The sequence below is a fragment of the Pseudorca crassidens genome, chromosome X (genome assembly GCF_039906515.1).
Source record: "Pseudorca crassidens isolate mPseCra1 chromosome X, mPseCra1.hap1, whole genome shotgun sequence".
Taxonomy (NCBI): Eukaryota; Metazoa; Chordata; class Mammalia; order Artiodactyla; family Delphinidae; genus Pseudorca; species Pseudorca crassidens.
This window is the reverse complement of record NC_090317.1, coordinates 121834781-121858680: the sequence shown is the minus strand read 5'-3', so window position 1 is coordinate 121858680 and position 23900 is coordinate 121834781. Positions and strand designations below refer to the sequence as shown.

The 23900-nt window shown below is 37.1% G+C and overlaps 1 protein-coding gene across 3 annotated transcripts in view; it reads left to right on the top strand.

Annotated features, from left to right (window-relative positions):
- Positions 1-23900, top strand: part of MOSPD2 (motile sperm domain containing 2) — a 60328-nt gene that overhangs the window by 20862 nt on the left and 15566 nt on the right. For all 3 annotated transcript variants that reach the window (XR_010940105.1, XM_067724371.1, XM_067724370.1), the window contains exons 6-10: positions 1358-1418; positions 4137-4175; positions 9424-9548; positions 18725-18901; positions 23429-23541. Coding sequence is in view for 2 of the 3 variants with exons in the window: in XM_067724371.1 (XP_067580472.1) it covers positions 1358-1418; positions 4137-4175; positions 9424-9548; positions 18725-18901; positions 23429-23541 (515 nt within the window). In the remaining variant the exon portion in view is untranslated. The remainder of the gene's footprint in view (positions 1-1357; positions 1419-4136; positions 4176-9423; positions 9549-18724; positions 18902-23428; positions 23542-23900) is intronic.

Here is a 23900-nt window from a genome sequence, read left to right as displayed (position 1 = left end):
AGAGACTTTTGGGGCAAAGTCTGGAAGCCACAGATCATATACTAGGTAACCAAATCTTTACATAACTAGTTATTTTGAGATACCTTCTTTGACTCTTACTTAACTACAAATTATTCAACTCTGTGCACAGTGGATATAATGATTAGTTATAAAGGTATTGTTATATGCTAGGATTTATCCCATAATAAATACGTAATATAGTTATGGATGCTTATTTTCAGTTTATTAGCGTTAAAGATGCTACAAGTCACATGCTAGGAATAACTTTATAGACTCAGATCTCTAGGGCAGCTCACCTTTGAGTAACTGATAGATTTAAGTTTGCCTGGTTGTATCTTTCATCCTACAGTCCTTATAAGATGGTTGATCAGTAAGTCAGCCTGTGGCCAGTGGAAACACACGGAATGAAATGATCCATGTGAATAGTAACCCTAATAATCTAGTTTCATGTTGCTGTGTTCAGTGCAGTAGAACCAATAGTCAACTGTGTCTCCTAGAAATTGAAGTCAATGAACAACCTTTAAATATAAACGAAAAAACTCTAATTCTTATTCTAGGCTCCTACACAAGAGGAAAGAAGCTAGAAGTGAAGTAGATACAGCACACCAATATGATCAGATTAACTGTTGTATAAAAGATTAATAAAATATATTTTATTGACTATTATGAGGTATAGAAATTAGGTTTAAAAAACAAACATATCAGAATTAACATGCATATATATTGTCGTTCCAAGTAGTCAGGTTGAAAACTATATACTTGTTCTAATAATTCTTTAATTGTTCGACAGATGTTTAGAATTTCTTTATGGGGTTTCCTGTTTATTTTTTATTTATTTTATTTTTTTTTTTTGCGGTACGCGGGCCTCTCACTGTTGTGGCCTCTCCCGTTGCGGAGCGCAGGCTCCGTACGTGCAGGCTCAGCGGCCATGGCTCATGGGCCCAGCCGCTCCGCGGCATGTGGGATCCTCCCGGACCGGGGCACGAACCCGTGTACCCTGCATCGGCAGGCGAACTCTCAACCACTGCGCCACTAGGGAAGCCCGGGGGTTCCTCTTTAGATCCGTTTTATAATGCCACATTACCTTAGCAGCCTGAAGTATCTAACTAGTCTGGGGTAACATGAATGATGTTTAAGCTAATTTCTTTAACTCAGTTTTAGGACTGATTATTATAAGTAGCTTAATGACTTAAAAACTAACTCCTGGGAATATAAATATTTATTTATGAACTATTTTTTAAAGAATTTAATAATTACCTCATTTATATTTAATAATTTATCACTTTTAGAAATATGCAATCTAAAATTCTCTAATGTGGACACTCTTAAAGATTTAAATGTATAATCTTTCTTTTAGGACATGGACTTTGTACGCTTCATCATCAACTGCTTTAAGGTTTATTACCCTAAATACCTCTGTAAGTAACTTCCTCCTTTATAAAAATACAATATAGCGAAACTGTAGACAGTGTCTAAGAATTGTGGAGCTTTGTATTATTTTAGACTTTAATACCTGAGACATTGTTTTCTGGTGAAGAGCTTAAATATGTTCTAGAAGTTGAAGTACATATCCTAGTAGATACAGGAGAAATTTTTCATAAATAATCATTGTCCTTTACAGTTAGTTTTAAGAGTTCAAGTTATAATCTGTGTACATGCCATCCTGTCACACACACACACACACACACACACAGAGACGTAAAAACGTACATTTATTTCCAAGATTATCCCATTTTTACTAATTTTTCAATTGAGAAATTAATTTTAAATATTATTTGGAACTTCTTACATGCAAGAAACAGATGAGCAATATTGGTAAGTAAAGTATACTGTGTGATAAGCAATACTCATACATAAAGTACATTGTGTTTCTAGTTGCTTTTTTTAAATTGTCATTAAGAAAGCACTTGACTAGTGTGCACGACATTTGAATCTGGTTGCATTTGGAGTTTGTTTGTTTGTTTTTTTTTTTTTGCGGTATGCGGGCTTCCCACTGTTGTGGCTTCTCCCGTTGCGGAGCACAGGCTCCGGACGCGCAGGCTCAGCGGCCATGGCTCCCGGGCCCAGCCGCTCCGCGGCATGTGGGATCCTCCCGGACCGGGGCACGAACCCGTGTCCCCTGCATCGGCAGGCGGACTCTCAACAACTGAGCCACCAGGGAAGCCCTGGAGTTTGTTTTTAATTGTGACTCTTCTATTAATTACCTGAATGAAGAACTCCTAAATATTATATATTCATTTTTGACTTAATAGATTTACATGATGGCTTCCCCCTAGGGAAATCAAGATGCCATTCCACATAAACAGTCAAATATTTTTAAAAACCCCAGTGGGTTGAAAGTGAAGAGACAGAAGAGAGGCAACAGGGACATCAGAAGTGGAAACTCACAGGTCTGCCTGGGCACACCCCTGGCAAATACCACAATTAGCGTCTTTGGGGACTTGTGACTCAGGTGACACTACAGCATGAAATGCCTAAGTCATTTTATTTTGACGTGCTTTCACATTAGTGTTAATGTGATGTGAGAAACAGACAGAAAGCGTGGTGGATATCGAGGATCATTGCCACTCCTAGCCCTGTGCTCTCGTGTCTTCAGAGAGAGTGTTGATGAACATTTTTAGGTAAAGAGAATGTCTAGTTTGGGGAACCTGTAGGATCTGCTGTTCCTTCTGAATTCTTCCTGGATCTGGCATATACCCTGATTCATTAAGACTTGCTGAGTGGTGCCAGTCATTGGTCAGTAGGGAATCACTGCCCTGGATTATTAGATTTTTTTCTTTCATGTACAAAATGAATATAAAATATCCACTTGTTTACTGAAATATCCAAAGGGATTTGTGAAGAGCTATTTATAAAGAACATAAATATTACTATTACTTTATAAAACACATCTAAGATTCTTTTGAGAAAACTATTAATAAATTCATGGGTGTATATCAAGATGAACTGAACACTGTCATTCCAAATAACTAGAGATAATATATTTATTCCAGCTACATAATGTTTTGCAGACATTGAATTTTTTTTTTTTTTTTTTTGCGGTACATGGGCCTCTCACTGTTGTGGCATCTCCCGTTGCGGAGCGCAGGCTCCAGACGCGCGGGCTCAGTGGCCATGGCCCACGGGCCCACCCGCTCCGCGGCATGTGGGATCCTCCCGGACCGGGGCACGAACCCATGTCCCCTGCATCGGCAGGCGGACTCCCAACCACTGCGCCACCAGGGAAGCCCACAGACATTGAATTTTATAGAATCTTAAGTTGATCATGTTTCAAAATTTGTCATGAAATATAATATTCTTAAAATCTTGAGTCAAAATCTTTTTAGGCATATCTCAGATGAAAACTGAGGTATTGAGCACCAGGGTACCTCTTTGCAAGTACCTTGTTCCTTACATGTGCATTATTTGTCCTACATTAATATAATCATTCTAGGAAGTTCTCTGTTCAGGGAAGAATGAAATTATGTTTTGATTCATCTGGAATAGAAGAATGAATTTGTTATCAAAAATCCCCTCTGTGGGTTCTGATTCTTTCTCACAATTGTTAATAGGGCTGCTTAATATCTTCATCTAAGTATACAAATAAAATTTCTGTATACTTTGGAATTATTGGTTTCCTGAGGCTCATAATATTAAGAAAAGTTGAAATCATTTTTGTTTCTTAAAACATAATGATTTCTTAAAAATGGGGCAACTGTCAGAGTGGGTTTAACAATATAATATCTAGAAAACTAGAATTGAAGCCATAAATTAGACATTGAAATCATTTTAAAGCTCAGTGGACTTCAGCACTAATATGACATGCCACATCCAGAGTTTCCACTTACCCACTTAGTATTTTGTTTGGTACCTTTCTGCAAACAACAAAAGCAATAAATGAATAAAAGAACACGCTATTTGCCAAAGGGCAGTGATAGTACATTATTCATTTCACACAAGCCATCCTCCTAGGTGAGCCCCTCACCATTGTGAGAAGTCAGTTTAGTTCTAGCACCACTCACACTTTATGGAATTAAAACTGAGTCATCCATCTCAGTTTTTAGATATATTTAGATCACTAGTTTTTTTTAGGCCAGGTATAAGTGACTACTATTGTGGTACTAAGTCACAGACAATGAATTTTTTTTATCTTTCAGCAAAAATGGTGATCTTTGATATGCCTTGGATAATGAACGGTGAGTATATTACTTATACTTTCCTAACATAAAACGTCTGATTTTTTTTTTCTTTGCCAATTTAGCCGTATTTCTATGGTTGTTTAAAAAAGAATGTTATTGTGTTTGGTGTGTAATTTTAAGAGGCTGGAGCTAGAACATGCAAAGGCTGTTCCTAAGCAAACTGGGCCAGCGTTGTACCCCCAGGCTCTGGGGATACCCATTAGTCTTGTCTAAAAACAGTTTTAAAATGTTCGGTCATTCAGGTAAAACTATAGCCAGAAGACCTGTTTGTCATCTACAGATGGGATATGTCACAGAATGCAGACCTTGGCTAGGTTCTCTCATGGGCTTCAGGTGTTGAGGAAGAAAATGGGATGAATCTAAAATTTAGTCCAAATCTCTATAGTCACATAATCCTTAGGACAGTCATGGTATATATTTTTGGCAAAAAAAAAAATTTAAACCATTGAAAAACATTCTTTACCAACTCGGATGTGGTTGTAAATTTAATGTTATTTTCAGAATGTGCATTTTCATTCATGTTTGCCAATCAATTGTTACATAGAAAGCAGTAGAGAAAACCAATGAAATCAAAACTCGGTTCTTTGAAAAGTTCAACAAAATTGACAAAACTTTAGCTAAACTGATGAAAAAAAAAAGACTCAAATTATTAAAATCAGGAATGAAAGAAGAGACATTACTACTGACCTTACAGAAATGTAAAGGATTATAAGGGAATACTGTGAACAGTTGTGTGCCAAGAAATTAGATAACCTAGATGAAATGGGCAAGTTCCTAGAGAGACACAAACTATCGAAATGGACTCAAGGTTCTGAATAGAAGTATAACAAAAGAAATTGAATTAGTAATCAAAAAACTTCTCACAAAGAAAAGCTAAGACCCTAAATGGCTTCACTAGTAAATTCTACTAAACATATAAAGAAGGATCAACACCAGTTCTTCTCAAACTCTTCCAAAATATAGAAAACACTTCCCAACTCATTTTATGAGGCAAGTATATCCCTAATAATAAACATCACAGAAAAAGAAAACTAATATCAGACTAATATCCCTTATGAATATAAATGGACCAGCCCTCAATAAAGTAACAAACCGAATCTAGCAGCATATATAAAGGATTATATACTATGATCAAGTGGGATTTATCTCAGAAATGCAAAGTTGGTTCAACATATGAAAATCAACCAGTTATCCAACATATTAATAGACTAAAGAAAAAAAACCACATGATCATCTTAATAGACACAAAAAGTATTTGACAAAATCCACTACACTCTCCTGATAAAAGCACCCAAGAAACTAGGAATAGAAGGTTCAAAGAGTTGGGACAACTGCCAAGTTAGTTGGATCACAGTAGTTCACACAAGACTACCCTCACTTATGACACTAATTGTAAGTTCAAGGGGTTTCCAAAACTACCCTCAGGTTTACTGGAATCATTCACAGAACTCACTGAAAGCTATTGTACTCAAAGTTATGGTTTATTACCAGGAAACAATTCAGATTAAAATCAGCCAAGGGTAAAAAAAAAAAAAAACATATGGTAGAATCCAGGGAAGTACCAAATGTGGAGTGTGTTACTTTCACGTCATCAATATGTGACAGTGCTCATGAAGTATTTTCAAACAGGGAAGCTCACCCAAACCTCAGTGTTCAGAGTTTTTATTGGGGCTCCATTTCCTAGGCCTGACCAGTTTATCACATGGTTCATCTCAGTCTCCAGTCTCTCCAGAGATCTACAGATACTGTGTGACCCAAAGCCCCCACCCTAAATTGTATTGTTCCAGTGTGACTCGGGGTCCCTAGGCAAACAAAGACACTCCAACAGGCATGAAGGTTACCTCCAGAAGCTGAGGGTAAAGGCCAGACCTTTCTTTGGGTAAAGTTAATTTTTCACAGAAGAGAATTTCCTCACCCCGATAAAGGGCATCTATGTAAAACCAACATCTATGAAAACCCACGGCTAACATCATACTTAGCAATAAAAGAATGAATATTTTCCCCCCTAAGATCAGGAACAAGATAAGGTTGTCAGCTCTTACCACTTACATTGCCAGGGCACTTTGGCAAGAAAAAGAAAGAAAAAGCATCCAGATTGGAAAAGAAGAAGTCATACTATCTATATATGCAGGTGACATCTTCTATATGGAAACGTTTAAGGAATACACACACACAAAAGCCTGTTAGAACTAATAAATGAGTTCAGCAAGGTGGCAGGATACAAAGTCAATACACAAAACCAGTTGTATTTCTGTACACTGGCAATCAATAATACAAAAATGAAATTAATTCCATTTATAATAGCATCACAAAGAACAAAATACTTAGAAATAATAAAAGAAGTTGAAGACTCATGCTGAAAACTACAAAACACCATCGAAGGAAATGCAAGACCTAAGTAAATACTCATCTCTTGTTAATAGATTAGAAGACCTAATATTGCTAAGATTCAATGCAGTCCCTGTCAAAATCCCAGCTGCCTCCCCTTTTTTTTTCTACAGAAATTGACAAGTTTGTCCTTAAATTCATATGGAAATGCAAGAGACCCAGAGTAGTAAAAATAATCTTGAAAAAGAACAGTGAAATGGAAGGACTCACACCTCTTGTTTTTTTTTTTTTTTTTTTTTTTTTTTTTTGGCTGGATTGGGTCTTAGTTGAGGCACACAGGATCTTTTGTTCTCATTGCAGTGCGCTGGCTCTTTGTTGCAGTGCACAGGCTTCTCTCTCGTTGTGGCGCACCGGCTCCAGAGCACATGGACTTTGTAGTTGCGGCATACGGGGTCTCTAGTTGTGATGTGTGGGCTTAGTCGCCCCACAGCATGTGGGATCTTAGTTCCCTAACCAGGGGTTGAACCAGCGTCCCTTGTGTTGCAAGATAGGTTCTTAACGACTGGACCACCAGGGAGGTCCTGTACCTCTTAGTTTGAAAACTCACTACAAAGCTATAATAATTAAGATGTTGTGGTGTGGACATCAGAATAGACACATAGATCAGTAAAACAGAATTGAAAGTCCAGAAATAAACCGTAACATTTATGATTAATTGATTTGTTAATGGTCAGACAATTAGGTGGAGAAAGATTAGTCATTTTAATAAATGGTACTGGGACAACCGAATATCCACATTCAAAAGAATGAAGTTGGACCTCTACCTTCCGTCATATACAGAAATTAACTCAAAATGGGTCAGAGTTAAAATTATAAAACTCTTAGGAAAAAACATAGGAGTAAATCTATATGACTTTGGAGTAGGCAGTGGTTTCTTAGGTATGACACCAAGAAAGCACAAGCAACAGAAGAATAGATACATTGTACTTCATTAAAATTGAAAACTTGTGTACCTCAAGGGACACCATCAAGAAGGTAAAAAGACAACTCTCAGAATGGAAGAAAATATTTACACATAAGACATCTGATGAGGGACTTAGGTCTAGAATACATAAATAACTTTTATAATGCAACAGTAAAACGACAAATGGCCAAATTAAAATGGGTGAAAGATTTTAATAGACATTTTTCCAAAGAAGATATGCAAATGGCAATAAATACATAAAAGATGCTCAACATCATTAGTCATTAGAGAAATGCAAGTAAAAACCGAATGAGATACTACTTCATACCTACTAGGATGGCTGTAATTAAAAAGACTAAAGTAACAAGTGTTGATAATGATGTGGAGAAATTGGAGCCCTCATACATTGCTGGTGAGTATGTTAAATGGTACAGCCACTGTGGAAAAACAGTTTGGCGGTTCCTGAAAACATTAAACATAGAATTACCATATGACCCAGCAATTCCACTCCTAGGTGTATCCCCAAGAGAATTGAAAACATGTCTACACAAAGAGTTGTACACAAATGTTCTTGGTAGCGTTATTCATAATAGTGAAAAGTGGAAACAATCCAAAGTTCATCAGTTGATAAATGGATAAACAAATGTTACATATCCATAAAATGGAAAGTTATTCAGCCATAAAAAGGAATTAAATACTGATACATGCTACATCATAGATAACCTTAACATGCTGAGTGAACAAAGCCAGTATGAAAAAAAACACATGTTGCATGATTCCATTTATACAAAATGAGCAAATCCATAAAGACAGAAACTAGATTAGTGGTTGCCAGGGAATGGGAGAAGGGAGGATAAGGAGAGATTGCCAGTGGGGGCAGATTTCTTTTCGGTGTGATGACAGTGTTCTAAAATTAGATAGTGGTGATGGGTTACACAACTCTGTGAATATACTAAATAAAAAACATTGATGTGTATACTTTAAAAGGGTGAATTTTATGATATGTAAGTTTTATCTCCATAAAGCTGTTATAAAAAGTCAGATTTTGCACTTCAGTTAATTCAAGTAGCATAGCTTCAAACATGTCAACTCAGACTTTTTAAATTGAAATTAATGAAAATGTAAATGTTATGTAAAAAAATTTTAAGCACAATTAGCCAAAGTAAAAATGCAATTTTCTGAACCACTGTTTAATCTTTATCATGCGGTTTTATTTCCTGATTTTTTTTCATTGACACTTCTGAAAATTTAATGCTGGATTTCTCTTTTAATTCCTTTAAAATGTGCTGAGAAAGTCATGATGGAAACGAGGTTTAAAAGTTTAAGTAAATCAGAATGGCATGACAGAACAAAATTGTAATTACTAAACAGCTGTGTTTGATAACAGTTTATTCTTGCGGATTCTATAAGAACGTCACAGTTCTAAGCTGCAGGGCTTGGGAGAAAGGCACAGAAGTTCAGGCTTAGGATGGAAAGTCTGGGTCTGGCTCACGCATAATGAGGAAGCCCGCTTTTTTCTCTTTATGACTTCTCATTTGAGAAGGTTTTTCAGATTGGGGGTTTATCAGAGAGGCATAAGGCAAACGACTCTTCTCATACTATTGTACATATTAGTGAATCACAATGCTGTTTGATTCATTGTCTGGAAATCTTAGTAGTTGGGATCATTGATGGATTTGTACAGAGGCCAAAACCCTGATAGGTTTATTAATGAACATCAGGATAATTTAATCTTCCTGAATCTTCCTGGAACATTTGAAACCCACAAGGGACAGTCAAAATGTAGATGCCTACAGAGATTAGAGAATGTGAATTAAGTACTGTGCCATGGAAAAATACATATTAACAGATTTTAGCCTGAACTAATTTCAGAGGACGTGGGTTAGCACATACAGTAAGTAAATCGAGAAAGAGAATGAAAGGAATTTAATGAAGTGACTGTTTTTTCTTCAGCTGCTTTCAAAATTGTGAAATCCTGGCTTGGTCCAGAAGCAGTGAGTTTGTTGAAGTTTACAAGTAAAAATGACGTCCAAGACTATGTCAGTGTAGAATACCTGCCTCTTCACATGGGCGGAACTGTAAGTACAGTACTTGAAACCTGTTTCTAAAATAAGACTGGGTCATGGCACATGAGGCTGTATTCTTTCCTCAAGGAAAAAGGAAAAGCAATATCTTACCATCCTAAGAAAAATCATAGATATCGTAAAATAGCAAGCAGTGTTACAGACACTTTTTATTTAAGTTTTCAAGTTGTTAAATGTTTATTTGTGAATAGGTCATGTCTTTACATGGTTCTAAACTGAAACCTATGGAGTAAAAGTATTCAGAAACAAGTATTCAGTAAAAAGTCTTTGGACTGCTATGCCAACCACACTGTTCCCCTCCCTAGTTTCATTTCTTATTTTTATTTCCAGGGATCTTTGTTACCTATATAAGCAACTATAGTAAATATGCAATACATATATAAGCAACTACAGTATATATATAATTCTTTCTCCCTCCCATCTGTTTTAAAAAAGGAGTGTATTTATACACTATTGTGTATCCTGCTTTTTTCTTCACGTCTTACAGATCATTCTAAATTAATATGTGATAAGCTGTCTTACTATTGTTTATGGCTGCATAGTATTCCAGTGTCTAGAGATGAACCATAAATTGTTTAAGGAATAACCATAAGTTATTTAATTTCCTTTTGATGTGTCTTTAGTTTGCTTCCAGTTGTTTACTGTTGAACAATTTTTAATATATACTGTCATTTCCATTTTTTGGAAATGATCTTACTACTTAGAAGTAAGAGACCAGGAGTAAGTAGATATATGTTAAATTTTTAATACTCCATAACAATGAAACATATTTGGATAATGACTTTTTTAAATAAACTGTGAAACCTATGGATTTGGTATGCTTTGGGTTAATTTGATTAATATTTCAATTATTTGATTTTTACAATCTACTTTGTACTGGCAAAATTGTATTCAACTAGAACCAAAGGACTAGCAAAATGAAAAGTTTTCGTGTGTGCTTTTCTTTGTTTTCTTTCATTTTAAAAAAGTTGAACCAGTATTTTTGGGGGGGAGCTATCAATCTTTTATTTTTATAGTACGTATTTTATTTGTACAATACATCTGGAACCTATCAAAGATCATCTCTTAGCGACTGAATAAAATATCTGAACCACAATTTACTCTTTTTTTTTTTTTTTTTTTTTGCGGTACGCGGGCCTCTCACTGCTGTGGCCCCTCCCGCCGCGGAGCACAGGCTCCAGACGCGCAGGCTCAGCGGCCATGGCTCACGGGCCCAGCCGCTCCGCGGCACATGGGATCCTCCCGGACCGGGACATGAACCCGCGTCCCCTGCATCGGCAGGCAGACTCTCAAGCACTGCGCCACCAGGGAAGCCCCACAATTTACTCTTACTCTCCATGAGGATGATGTGTTATACAGAAAGTTCTCAGCAGCTTTTGGCAACCAGCTAAAGATGATTTTAAAAAGGAAAAAAAGAAAAGAAGAAATAGTACAAAGTCCTTAGACAACACTTATGATCTGAGACTCAGATTTATTTTAAAGGATAACAAATATATATTATCCTTAGGTCTAAGATTCTGTTTCCAGACTATCAGAACTCAACATAATCCTCCACAGAACTCCCAACACACTTCAACTCACTGCAAGAGAAACTGGGTGGGGTGGGGGTAACAGAAAATTGAATTTTTCCTATACAGACATGCACAATAATTTCTTCAGCCAAATTGGACCTTAAACTGGTTATGAGTATCTTGATTCCCAGACATCTGAAAAAGCAAATGAAAAGTCTATTATTACTGAATGATGGTCATTAAAGGTGGCTGAAAATATGTTTCTTTTTTCCCCCTTAAACATCCAATTATTTCTTTTTTTTTTTAACTTTTATTGGAGTATAGTTGCTTTAAAATATTGTGTAAGTTTCAGGTGTACAGCCAAGTGAATCAGTTGTACATATATATACATACATATCCATTCTTTTTCAGATTCTTTTCCCATATATTACAGAGTGTTGAGTAGAGTTCCCTGTGCTATACAGTAGGTCCTTGTTACTTATCTGTTTTATATATAGTAGTGTGTATATGTTAATCCCAATCTCCTAATTTATCACTACCCCCATGTTTCCCCTTTGATAACCGTAAGTTTGATTTCGAGATCTGTGAGTCTGTTTCTGTTTTGTAAATAAGTTCATTTGTATCATTTTTAATTAGATTCCACATATAAGTGACATCATGTGATTCTTGTCTTTCTCTGTCTGACTTCACTTAATATGATCATCTCTGAGTCCATCCATGTTGCTGCAAATGGCATTAATTCTTTCCTTTTATGGCTGAGTAATATTCCTTTATATATATGTAGCACATCTTTATCCATTCCTCTCTTGGGCATTTAGGTTGCTTCCATGTCTTGGCTATTGCAAATAGTGCTGCAGTGAACGTTGGGGTACATGTATCTTTTCAAATTATGGTTTTCTCTGGATATATGCCCAGGAAGTGGGATTGCTGGATCATATGGTAGTTCTATTTTTAGTTATGTAAGGAACCTCCATACTATTCTCCATAATGGTTGTACCAACTTTCATTCCCACCAACAGTGCAGGAGGGTTCCCTTTTCTCCACATCCTCTCCAGCATTTATGATTTGTAGATTTTTTTAAAAAAATGATGGCCATTCTGACCAGTGTGAGCTGATACCTCACTGTAGTTTTGATTTGCATTTCTCTAATAATTAGTTATGTTGAGCATCTTTTAATGTACTTCTTGGCCATCTGTATATCTTCTTTGGAGAAATGTCTATTTAGATCTTCTGCCCATTCTTTGATTGGGTTATTTTGTTTGTTTGTTTTTTTAACTGCATGAGCTGTTTGTATATTTTGGACATTAATCCCTTGTTGGTCGCTTTGTTTACAAATATTTTCTCCCAATCTGTGGGTTGTCTTTTTGGTTTTGGTTTCCTTTGTTGTGCAAAAGCTTGTAAGTGTAATCAGGTCCTATTTCTTTATTTTCATTTTTATTACTCTAGGTGGTGGAACAAAAAAGATATCGCTGCAATTTATGTCAGAGAGTGTTCTGCCTATGTTTTCTTCTAAGAGTTTTATGGTATCTGGTATTACATTTAGGTCTTTGATCCATTTTGAGTTTACTTTTGTGTATGGTGTTAGAGAGTGTTCTAATTTCGTTCTTTTACATGTAGCTGTCCAGTTTTCCCAGCACCATTTACTCAAGAGACTGTCTTGCCTCCTTTGTCCTAGTTTAGTTGACCGTAGGTTGGTGTGTTTATTTCTGGACTTCCTATCCTGTTGCATTGATCTATATTTCTGTTTTTATGCCAGTACCATAGTGTTTTGATTACTGTAGCTTTGTAGTATAGTCTCCAGATTGCTTTGGATATTTGGGGTCTTTTGTGTATCCATACAGATTTTTTAATTTTTTGTTCTACTGTGGAAAATGCCATTGGTAATTTGATATGAATTGCATTGAATCTGTAGATTGCCTTGGGTAGTGTAGTCATTTTGACAGTATTGATTCTTCCAGTCCAAGAACATGGTACATCTTTCCATCTGTTTGTGTCATCTTCAGTTTCTTTTATCAGCGCCTTATAGTTTTCAGAGTACAGGTCTTTTGCTTCCTTACGTAGGTTTATTCCTAGGTATTTTATTCTTTTTGATGTAATGGTAAATGGGATTGTTTCCTTGATTTCTCTTTCTGATCTTTCATTGTTAGTGTATAGGGATGCAAGAGATTTCTGTATATTAATTTTGTATCCTGCACCTTTACTGAATTCATGGATGAGCTCTAGTAAGTTTTCTGGTAGCATCTTTAGGATTCTCTATGTATATTATCATTTCATCTGCAAACAGTTGACAGTTTTACTTCTTTTCCATTTTGGATTCCTTTTATCTTCTCTGATAGTTTTGGAAGTCCTGTACACAGCAGTGTTGTATAAAAGTGGTGAGAGTGCACACGCTTGTCTTGTTCCTGATCTTAGAGGTAATGCTTTCAGCTTTTCACCATTGAGTATGATGTTAGCTGTAGGTTTGTCATAAATGCCTTTTATTATGTGGAGGTATGTTCCCTTTATGCCCACCTTCTGGAGAGTTTTTTATCATAAATGGGTGTTGAATTTTGTCAAAAGCTTTTTCTGCATCTATTGAGGTGATCATATGGTTTTTATTCTTCGGTTTATCAGTTTGGTGTATCACACTTATTGACTTGTGGATATTAAAAATCCTTGCATCCCTTTGGATAAATCCTACTTGATCTTGCTATATGATCCTTTTAATGTATTGTTGGATTCAGTTTGCTAGTATTTTGTTGAGGATTTTTACATCAATGTTCATCAGTGATATTGGCCTGTGATTTTCTTTTTTTGATATCTTTGTCTGGTTTTGGTACCAGGGTGATGGGGGCCTCATAGAATGAGTTTGGGAGTGTTTTTTACTGTGCAGTATTTTGGAATAGTTTCAGAAGGATAGTTGTTAGCTCTTCTCTAAATGTTTTATAGAATTCACCTATGAAGCCATCTGGTCCTGGAGTTTTGTTTCTTGGGAATTTTTAAATCACAGTTTCCATTTCAGTACTTGTGATTGGTCTGTTTATATTTTCTATTTCTTCCTGGTTCATTCTTTGGAGATTGTACATTTCTAAGAATTTGCCCATTTCTTCTAGGTTGTCCATTTTATTGGCATATAGTTGCTTGTAATAGTCTCTTGTGATCCTTTGTATTTCTGTGGTGTTTGTTGTAATTTCTCCTTTTTCGTTTCTAATTTTATTGATCTGAGCCCTCTCCCTTTTTTTCTTGATGAGTCTGGCTAAAGGTTTATCAATTTTGTTTATTTTCTCAAAGAACCATCTTTTAGTTTCATTGATCTTTTCTGTTGTTGTCTTCATCTCTATTTCATTTATTTCTGCTCTGATCTTTATGATTTGTTTCCTTCTGTTAGCTTTGGGTTTTGTTTGTTCTTCTCTTTCTAGTTGCTTTAGGGGTAAGGTTAGGTTGTTCCTTTGAGATTTTTCTTGTTTCATTAAGGTAAGATTGTATTGCTGTAAACTTCCCTCTTAGAATTGCTTTGCCGCTTCCCATGGGTTTTGGATCTTTGTGTTTTCATTGTCATTGTCTCTAGGTATTTTTTGATTGCCTCATTGATTAATTCAGTGATCCATTGGTTGTTTATTAGCATATTTAAATTCCACGTGTTTGTGTTTTTTACGGTTTTTTTCTTGTAGTTGATGTCTGTCTCATAGCATTGTGGTTGGAGAAGATTGTTGATATGATTTCAGTTTTCTTAAATTTACCAAGGCTCACTTTGTGGTCCAGCATGTGATCAATCCTGGAGAGTGTTTCCCGTGTACTTGAGAAGAATGTGTATTCTGCTGCTTTTGGATGGAATGCTCTATAAATATCAGTTAAGTCTATCTGGTCTAATGTGTCATTTAAGGCCTGTGTTTCCTTATTGATTTTCTGTCTGGATGATCTGTCCATTGATGTGAGGTGTTAAAAGTCCCCCATGATTATTGTGTTACTGTCAATTTCCCCTTTTATGTCTGTTACATTTGCCTTATGTATTGAGGTGCTCCTAAGTTGGGTGCATATATATTTACAGTTGTTATATCTTCTTTGATTGATCCCTTGATCATTATGTAGTGTCCTTCTTTGTCTCTTGTAACAGTCTTTAGTTTAAAGTCTATTTTGTCTGATATGAGTATTGGCACTCTAGCTTTCTTTTGATTTCCATTTGCATGGAATACCTTTTTCAGTCCCCTCACTTTCAGTCTGTATGTCCCTAGATTTGAAGTGGGTCTCTTGTAGACAGCATATATATGGGTTTGTATCCATTCAGCCAGTCTATGTCTTTTGGTTTGAGCATTTAATCCATTTACATTTAAAGTAATTATCTGTATGTATGTTCTTATTGCCATTTTTTATTTTATTTTTTTGGCCATGCTGCATCACTTGCAGGATCTTAGTTCCCCAACCAGGGATTGAACCCAGGCCATGACAGTGAAAGCACCAAGTCCTGTGCACTCGACCATCAGGGAATTCCCTTCTTAATGCCATTTTGTTAATTGTTTTTTCCATTTGTTTTTGTATGTCTTTTTTCTCCCCTTCCTCTTTTGTTCTCTTGTGATATGGTGACTTACTTTAGTGTTGTGTTTGGATTCCTTTTTCCTTTGTGTGTGTCTGTTGCAGATTTTTGGTTTGCGGTTACCATGTTTTGATATAGCAGTCTATATACGAATAAGATTGTTTTAAGTTGCTGGTCTTTTAATTTCAAATGCATTTCCAATATCCTGCGTTTGTACTTCCCTCTTCTCATGATTGATGGTTTTGATAGCATATTTGTGTGTGGATTATTTCCTACCTTTACTGTTAGTTTGCCTTTACCAGTGAGCTTTTCCATTCATAATTTTCTTGTTTCTAGTTGTGGCCTTTTTTTCCCCCATCTAGAGAAGTTACTTTAGCATTTGTTGCAAAGCTGGTCTGCTGGTGCAGAATTCTCTTAGCTTTTGCTTGTCTGTAATGCTTTTGATTTCTCCGTTGAATCTGAATGAGATCCTTGCTGGATAGAGTAATCTTGGTTGTAGGTTTTTCCCTTTCATCTCTTTAAATATATCGTGCCACTCCCTTCTGGTCTGCAGAGTTTCTGCTGAAAAATCAGCTGATAACCTTCTGGGAGTTCCCTTGTATGTTATTCATTGCTTTTAATATTTTGTCTTTGTGTTTAATTTTTGTCAGCTTCATTAATATGTGTCTCGGGGTGTTCCTCCTTGGGTTTATCCTGCGTAGGACTCTCGGCACTTCCTGGACATGGGTGACTATTTCCTTTCCCATGTTAGGGAAGTTTTCAGCTATTATTTCTTCAAACATTTTCTCAGGTCCTTTCTCGTCCTTCTGGCACCCCTTTAATGTGAATGTTGGTGCATTTAATGTTGTCACAGAGGTCTCGCAGACTGTCCTCATTTCTTTTCTTTTTTCTCTATTCTGTTTCGTGGCAGTGATTTCCACCATTCTGTCTTCCACTTCATCTGTTCTTCTGCCTCATTTATTCCACTCTTCATTCCTTCTAGTGTATTTTTCATTTCAGTTATCATATTGTTCATCTGTGTTTGTTTTTTCTTTAGGTATTCTAGCTCTTTATTAAACATTTCTTGTGTCTTCTTGGTCTGTGCTTCCATTATTTTTCCGAGATCTTGGATCGACTTTACTGTCATTACTCTGCATTCTTTTTTGGGTAGATTGCCTATCTCCACTTGATGTAGTTGTTTTTCTGGGGTTTTTATCTTGTTCCTTCATCTGGGACATAATCCTCTGCTGGTCTCATTTTGTCTAACATGCTGTGATTGTGATTTCTGTTCCACAGCCTACAGGGTTGTAGTTCTCCTTGCTTCTTCTGTCTGCCCCCTGGTGGATGAGGCCAGTCTAAGAGGCTTTTGCAGGGAATTCCCTGGCGGTCCAGTGGTTAGGAGTCCATGCTTTCACTATTGAGGGTGCACATTCAGTCCCTGGTTGGGGAAACTAAGATCCTTCAAGCCACACGGTGCGGCCAAAAAAAAAAAACCATTTATTTAAGAGGCTTGTGCAGGTTTCCTGTTGGGAGGTACTGGTTCCTGCCCATTGGTATACAAAGCTGGGTCTTGTCCCTCTGGTGAGCAGCTGTGGGCTCAGGAAGACTTTAGGCAGAATGTCTGCTGATGGGTGGGGCTGTGTTCCCACTGTGTTGGTTGTTAGGCCTGAGGCATCCCAGCACTGGACCCTGCAGGGTGTTGGGTGGGGCCAGGTCTTGGTGAGAAAATGGCAGCCTCCAGGAGAGCTCACGCCAATGAGCACTCCCCAGAACTACCACCAGTAGTGTCTTTGTCCCCACAGTGAGCCACAGCTGCCCCCCACCTCATAAGGAGACCCTCCAGTACTAGGAGGTAGGTCTGGCCCAGGCTCCTATGAGGTCACTGCTTTTACCTGTGGGTCCTGGTGCTCATCAGACCTTATGTGCGTCCTCCAAGAGTGGAGTTTCTGTTTCCCCCAGTCCTGTGGATTCCTGTGATCAAACCCTGTTGGCCTTCAAAGCCAGATGCTTTTGGGGGCTCCTCCTGATGCCAGACCCTCAGGCTGGGCAGCCTGATGTGGGGCTCGGGACTTTCACTCCTGTGGGAGAACCTCTGCTATCTAATTATTTTCCAGTTTGTGGGTAGCCCACCCAGCAGATATGGAATTTGATTTTATCGTGATTGCACCCCTCCTATTGTCTCGTTATGGCTTCTTGGTTTTGGATGTAGAATATCTTTTTTGGTAGGTTCCAGTGTTTTTTTGTCAATGTTTGTTTAGCAGTTAGTTGTGATTTTGGCGTTTTCATGAGAGGAGGTGAGCTCATGTCCTTCTACTCTGCCATCTTGTCTCGGTCCTCAATCACAAACGTTTCATTTTGGTGTGCTCATTTTTTGTCCATATTTTTATGCCTTCTGGGTTTCATGTTTTACTTAGAAAAGGCCTTCCCTTACTTAGTTTTTGTGTTTTGGGGGTTTTGTTGTTTTTTTAATCCTCCTATGTGTTGTTCTGGAGCTTATGTCGTTTTTTTAAAAATACACATATACATTTAAAGCTTTCATACATCTGAAATTCTTTTTGGTATAAAGAATGAGCTAGGGACTTCCCTGGTGGTCCAGTGGTAAAGAATCCACCTTCCAATGCAGGGGACACGGGTTCGATCCCTGGTCGGGGGACTAAGATCCCATGTGCTGCAGGGCACCTAAGCCCACGCGCCACAACTACTGAGCTCGTGTGCCTCGATGAGAGAGCCCACATGCCGCAAATTACAGAGCCCATGCACTCTGGAGCCCGCGCACCACAACTGCAGAGCCCGTGCACCCTGGAGCCCGTGTACAACAGCTAGAGAGAGAAAACCCGCACGCCACAACTAGAGAGAAGTCCGTGCACTGCAACGAAAGATCCCACATGCCACAACTAGGACCCGACACAGCCAAAAAAATAAAAAGTAAATTTTTTTTAAAAAAAAGAATGAGCTGAAGATCCAATTTCGTTCTTTTACAGATGGCTGGCCAGTTGTCCCACACCACATCCTGCTTTTACCCTTGCTGTTTCAAAATGCTTGCTTTGTTTTAAATTTCACTATCTAATTAGCTCTGTTTTCTTGGCCAGAGGAATGGATTTTAACTTTACTAAGAGAATTATTTCTCCACCCACCTCTTAGCAAGCTGATACAAAATTCTTTTCTCTCAGGATCCTTTCAAGTATAGCTATCCACCACTTGTAGACGATGACTTCCAGACACCATTGTGTGAAAATGGGCCTATTGCCAGTGAGGATGAAGCTTCAAGTAAAGAAGATATAGAAAGTGATGGCAAAGAAACCTTGGAAACAATTCCTAATGAAGAACAAACAGCTCTTCTTAAAAAGGTAAGTTTTTTAACATCTTTATTGGAGTATAATTGCTTTACAATGGTGTGTTAGTTTCTGCTTTATAACAAAGTGAATCAGTTATACATATACATATGTTCCCATATCTCTTCCCTCTTGCGTCTCCCTCCCTCCCACCCTCCATATCCCACCCCTCTAGGTGGTTACAAAGCACTGAGTTGATCTCCCTGTGCTATGCGGCTGCTACCCACTAGCTATCTTTTTACGTTTGGTAGTGTATATATGTCCATGCCTCTCTCTCACTTTGTCACAGCTTACTCTTCCCCCTCCCCATGTCCTCAAGTCCATTCTCTAGTAGGTCTGTGTCTTTATTCCCGTCTTACCCCTAGGTTCTTCATGAACTTTTTTTTTCTTTTTAGATTCCATATATATGTGTTAGCAAACGGTATTTGTTTTTCTCTTTCTGACTTACATCACTCTATATGACAGACTCTAGGTCCATACACCTCACTACAGATAACTCAATTTCGTATCTTTTATGGGTGCGTAATATTCCATTGTATATATGTGCCACATCTTCTTTATCCATTCATCTGTCGATGGACACTTAGGTTGCTGCCATGTCCTGGCTATTGTAAATAGAGCTGCAATGAACACTGTGGTACATGACTCTTTTTGAATTATGGTTTTCTCAGGGTATGTGCCCAGTAGTGGGATTGCTGGGTCATATGGTAGTTCTATTTTTAGTTTTTTAAGGAACCTCCATACTTTACTCCATAGTGGCTGTATCAATTTACATTCCCACCAACAGTGCAAGAGGGTTCCCTTTTCTCCACACCCTCTCCAGCATTTATTGTTTCTAGATTTTTTGATGATGGCCATTCTGATTGGTGTGAGGTGATACCTCATTGTACTTTTGACTTGCATTTCTCTCATGATTAGTGATGTTGAGCATTCTTTCATGTGTTTGTTGGTAATCTGTATATCTTCTTTGGAGAAATGTCTATTTAGGTCTTCTGCCCATTTTTGGATTGGGTTGTTTGTTTTTTTGTTATTGAGCTGCATGAGCTGCTTGTAAATTTTGGAGATTAATCCTTTGTCAGTTGCTTCATTTGCAAATATTTTCTCCCATTCTGAGGGTTGTCTTTTGGTCTTATTTATGGTTTCCTTTGCTGTGCAAAAGCTTTGAAGTTTCATTAGGTCCCATTTGTTTATTTTTCTTTTTATTTCCATTTCTGTAGGAGATGGGTCAAAAAGGATCTTGCTGTGATTTATGTCATAGAGTGTTCTGCCTATGCTTTCCTCTAATAGTTTGATACTTTCTGGCCTTACATTTAGGTCTTTAATCCATTTTGAGCTTATTATTGTGTATGGTGTTAGGGAGTGATCTAATCTCATACTTTTACATGTAACTGTCCAGTTTTCCCAGCACCACTTATTGAAGAGGCTGTCCTTTCTCCACTGTACATTCCTGCCTCCTTTATCAAAGATAAGGTGACCATATGTGTGTGGGTTTATCTCTGGGCTTTCTATCCTGTTCCATTGATCTATCTTTCTGTTTTTGTGCCAGTACCATACTGTCTTGATTACTGTAGCTTTGTAGTATAGTCTGAAGTCAGGGAGCCTGATTCCTCCAGCTCCGTTTTTCTTTCTCAAGATTGCTTTGGCTATTCGGGGTCTTTTGTGTTTCCATACAAATTGTGAAATTTTTTGTTCTAGTTCTGTGAAAAACACCAGTGGTAGTTTGATAGGGATTGCATTGAATCTGTAGATTGCTTTGGGTAGTACAGTCATTTTCACAATGTTGATTTTTCCAATTCAAGAAATGGTATATCTCTCCATCTATTTGTATCATCTTTAATTTCTTTCATCAGTGTCAAAATTTTCTGCATACAGCTCTTTTGTCTCGTTAGGTAGGTTTATTCCTAGATATTTTATTCTTTTTGTTGTAATGGTAAATGGGAGTGTTTTCTTGATTTCACTTTCAGATTTTTCATCATTAGTGTATAGGAATGCAAGAGATTTCTGTGAATTAATTTTGTATCCTGCTACTTTACCAAATTCATTGATTAGCTCTAGTAGTTTTCTGGTAGCATCTTTAGGATTCTCTATGTATAGTATCATGTCATCTGCAAACAGTGACAGCTTTACTTCTTCTTTTCCGATTTGGATTCCTTTCATTTCCTTTTCTTCTCTGATTGCTGTGGCTAACACTTCCAAAACTATATTGAATAAGAGTGGTGAGAGTGGGCAACCTTGTCTTGTTCCTGATATTAGTGGAAATGCTTTCAGTTTTTCACCATTGAGGATGATGTTGGCTGTGAGTTTGTCATATATGGCCTTTATTATGTTGAGGAAAGTTCCCTCTATGCCTACTTTCTGCAGGGTTTCTATCATAAATGGGTGTTGAATTTTGTCAAAAGCTTTCTCTGCATCTATTGAGATGATAATATGGGTTTTCTCCTTCAGTTTATTAATATGGTTTATCCCACTGATTGATTTGCGTATATTGAAGAATCCTTGCATTCCTGGGATAAACCCCTCTTGATCATGGTGTATGATCCTTTTAATGTGCTGCTGGATTCTGTTTGCTTGTATTTTGTTGAGGATTTTTGCATCTATGTTCATCAGTGATATTGGCCTGTAGTTTTCTTGCTTTGTGACATCCTTGTCTGGTTTTGGTGTCAGGGTGATTGTGGTGTCATAGAAGGAGTTTGGGAGTGTCCCTCCCTCTGCTATGTTTTGGAAGAGTTTGAGAAGGATAGGTGTTAGCTCTTCTCTAAATGTTTGGTAGAAGTCGCCTGTGAAGCCATCTGGTCCTGGGCTTTTGTTTGTTGGAAGATTTTTAATCACCATTTCAATTTCAGTGCTTGTGATTGGTCTGTTCATATTTTGTATTTCTCCCTGATTCAGTCTTGGCAGTTTGTGCATTTCTAAGAATTTATCCATTTCTTCCAGGTTGTCCATTTTATTGGCATGTAGTTGCTTGTAGTAATCTCTCATGATCTTTTGTATTTCTGCAGTCAGTTGTTATTTCTCCTTTTTCGTTTTGAATTCTATTGATTTGAGTCTTCTCTGTTTTCTTTTTTTGATGAGTCTGATTGAGATGAGTCTAATTGATTAATGGTTAATCAATTTTGTTTATCTTCTCAAAGAACCAGCTTTTAATTTTTTCGATCTTTGCTGTCATTTCCTTCATTTCTTTTTCATTTATTTCTGATTGGATTTTTATGATTTCTTTCCTTCTGCTAACTTTGGGGGGTTTTTTGTTCTTCTTTCTCTAATTGCTTTAGGTCCAAGGTTAGGGTGTTTATTTGAGTTGGTTCCTTTTTCTTAAGGTAAGATTGTATTGCTATAAACTTCCCTCTTAGAACTGCTTTTGCTGCATCTCATAGGTTTTTGGTCATCGTGTCTCCATTGTCATTTGTTTCTAGGTATGTTTTGATTTTTTCTTTGATTTCTTCAGTGATCACTTGGTTATTAAGTAGTTTATTGTTTTGCTTCCATGTGTTTGTATTTTTTACAGACCTTTTCCTGTAATTGATACCTAGTCTCATAGCATTGTGGTCAGAAAAGATACTTGGTACCATTTCAATTTTCTTAAATTTACCAAGGCTTGATTTGTGACCCAAGATATGATCTGTCCTGGAGAATGTTCCATGAGCAGTTGAGAAAAATGTGTATTCTGTTGTTTTTGGATGATGTGTCCATTGGTGAAAGTGGGGTGTTAAAGTCCCCGACTATGATTATGTTAGTGTCTATTTCCCCTGAAAAAGGTATTTTTCACAAAAAAATGAAATTGAGACAGAAGCTGTGACATAGCCCCAATTCTACCATAGCTGGCTATGTAAGTTTAGGTAATGCACTTAACTTGCTGCCCTTCCATATCTTTGTACGTAAAAAGAAAGAGGAAGGATGGCACTAGTTGACTGGTAGTGTGCTACAGTATATAAAAGGTTGATTCCTTGCTTTTGTATAGAAATTGGCTAAACACATCTTACAAGAGTCCTTTTTTTCTAAAGTATTTTTTATCTATCTAAAATAAGTAAAAGTAATTAACTCAGAACATTACCTTGATCTACTTTCTCTTTTTCATTTTTAAAGAACACTTAGTTATGTTTTTATGAGATATCAGGGACTTGATAGAGGGATAAATATATTGCAATGTAGAACAGATTTTAAAACGCTTAAAAGGGAGGGGAATTCCCGGGTGGTCAAGTGGTTAGGACTCTGCGCTCTCACTGCTGAGAGCCTGGGTTCAATCCCTGGCTGGGGAACTAAGATCCCACAAGCCATGTGGGGTGGCCAAAAAATAAAAACTCTTAAGGGAATGACCATGTTACATTTTCTAAAAGGGCCTATTTACATAGTAGGCATTCAAATATAGGTCAATCATCAGGTTACTATATGTTAAATATATAATTTAGATATAATAAACCCATGTTAAAGATTGCAATTTGGATTGAGTCACTATAATGCTTACTTTTTGACCTAATGAACTGCCTGTCAGTGTGAAATTCAATTTATCTGTTTTTCTTCATATATATATATATTTTTTGTCTTTAGGTTAACATAATTGAACCTACTTTCAAAGCAGAAGAGAATGAAAAAGTTGATTCCAAAATGAAAGCTTTCAAGAAACCATTGAGTGTGTTTAAAGGGCCCTTATTACACATCAGGTACTAGTTGAGGATTTTATTAACTATGCTTTCATAATATATCTTGATCCTTTTGAGGGAACTGCAAAATTAAGAAAACTTCTGGCCTGTTTTTGAAACTGTGGAAATATAAAATTAAGGGTTATCTGAAGACTCACATTGGTTTCCAGATATAGTGGGTATTTGTAGCTACCTTTTTGTTATTTATTCTGTTGAGTGTGTTTAAAGGGCCTTTATCCCGCATCAGGTAATAAGAGTGAATATTCATATATTAACAACAAATCTGAATGACATATATTTTTCTCATTTTACTGATAGTGTTTGACTTGCACAAGTCTGAGGTTGCCAGAAATGACACTGAAGTAGCCATTTATCAGTTT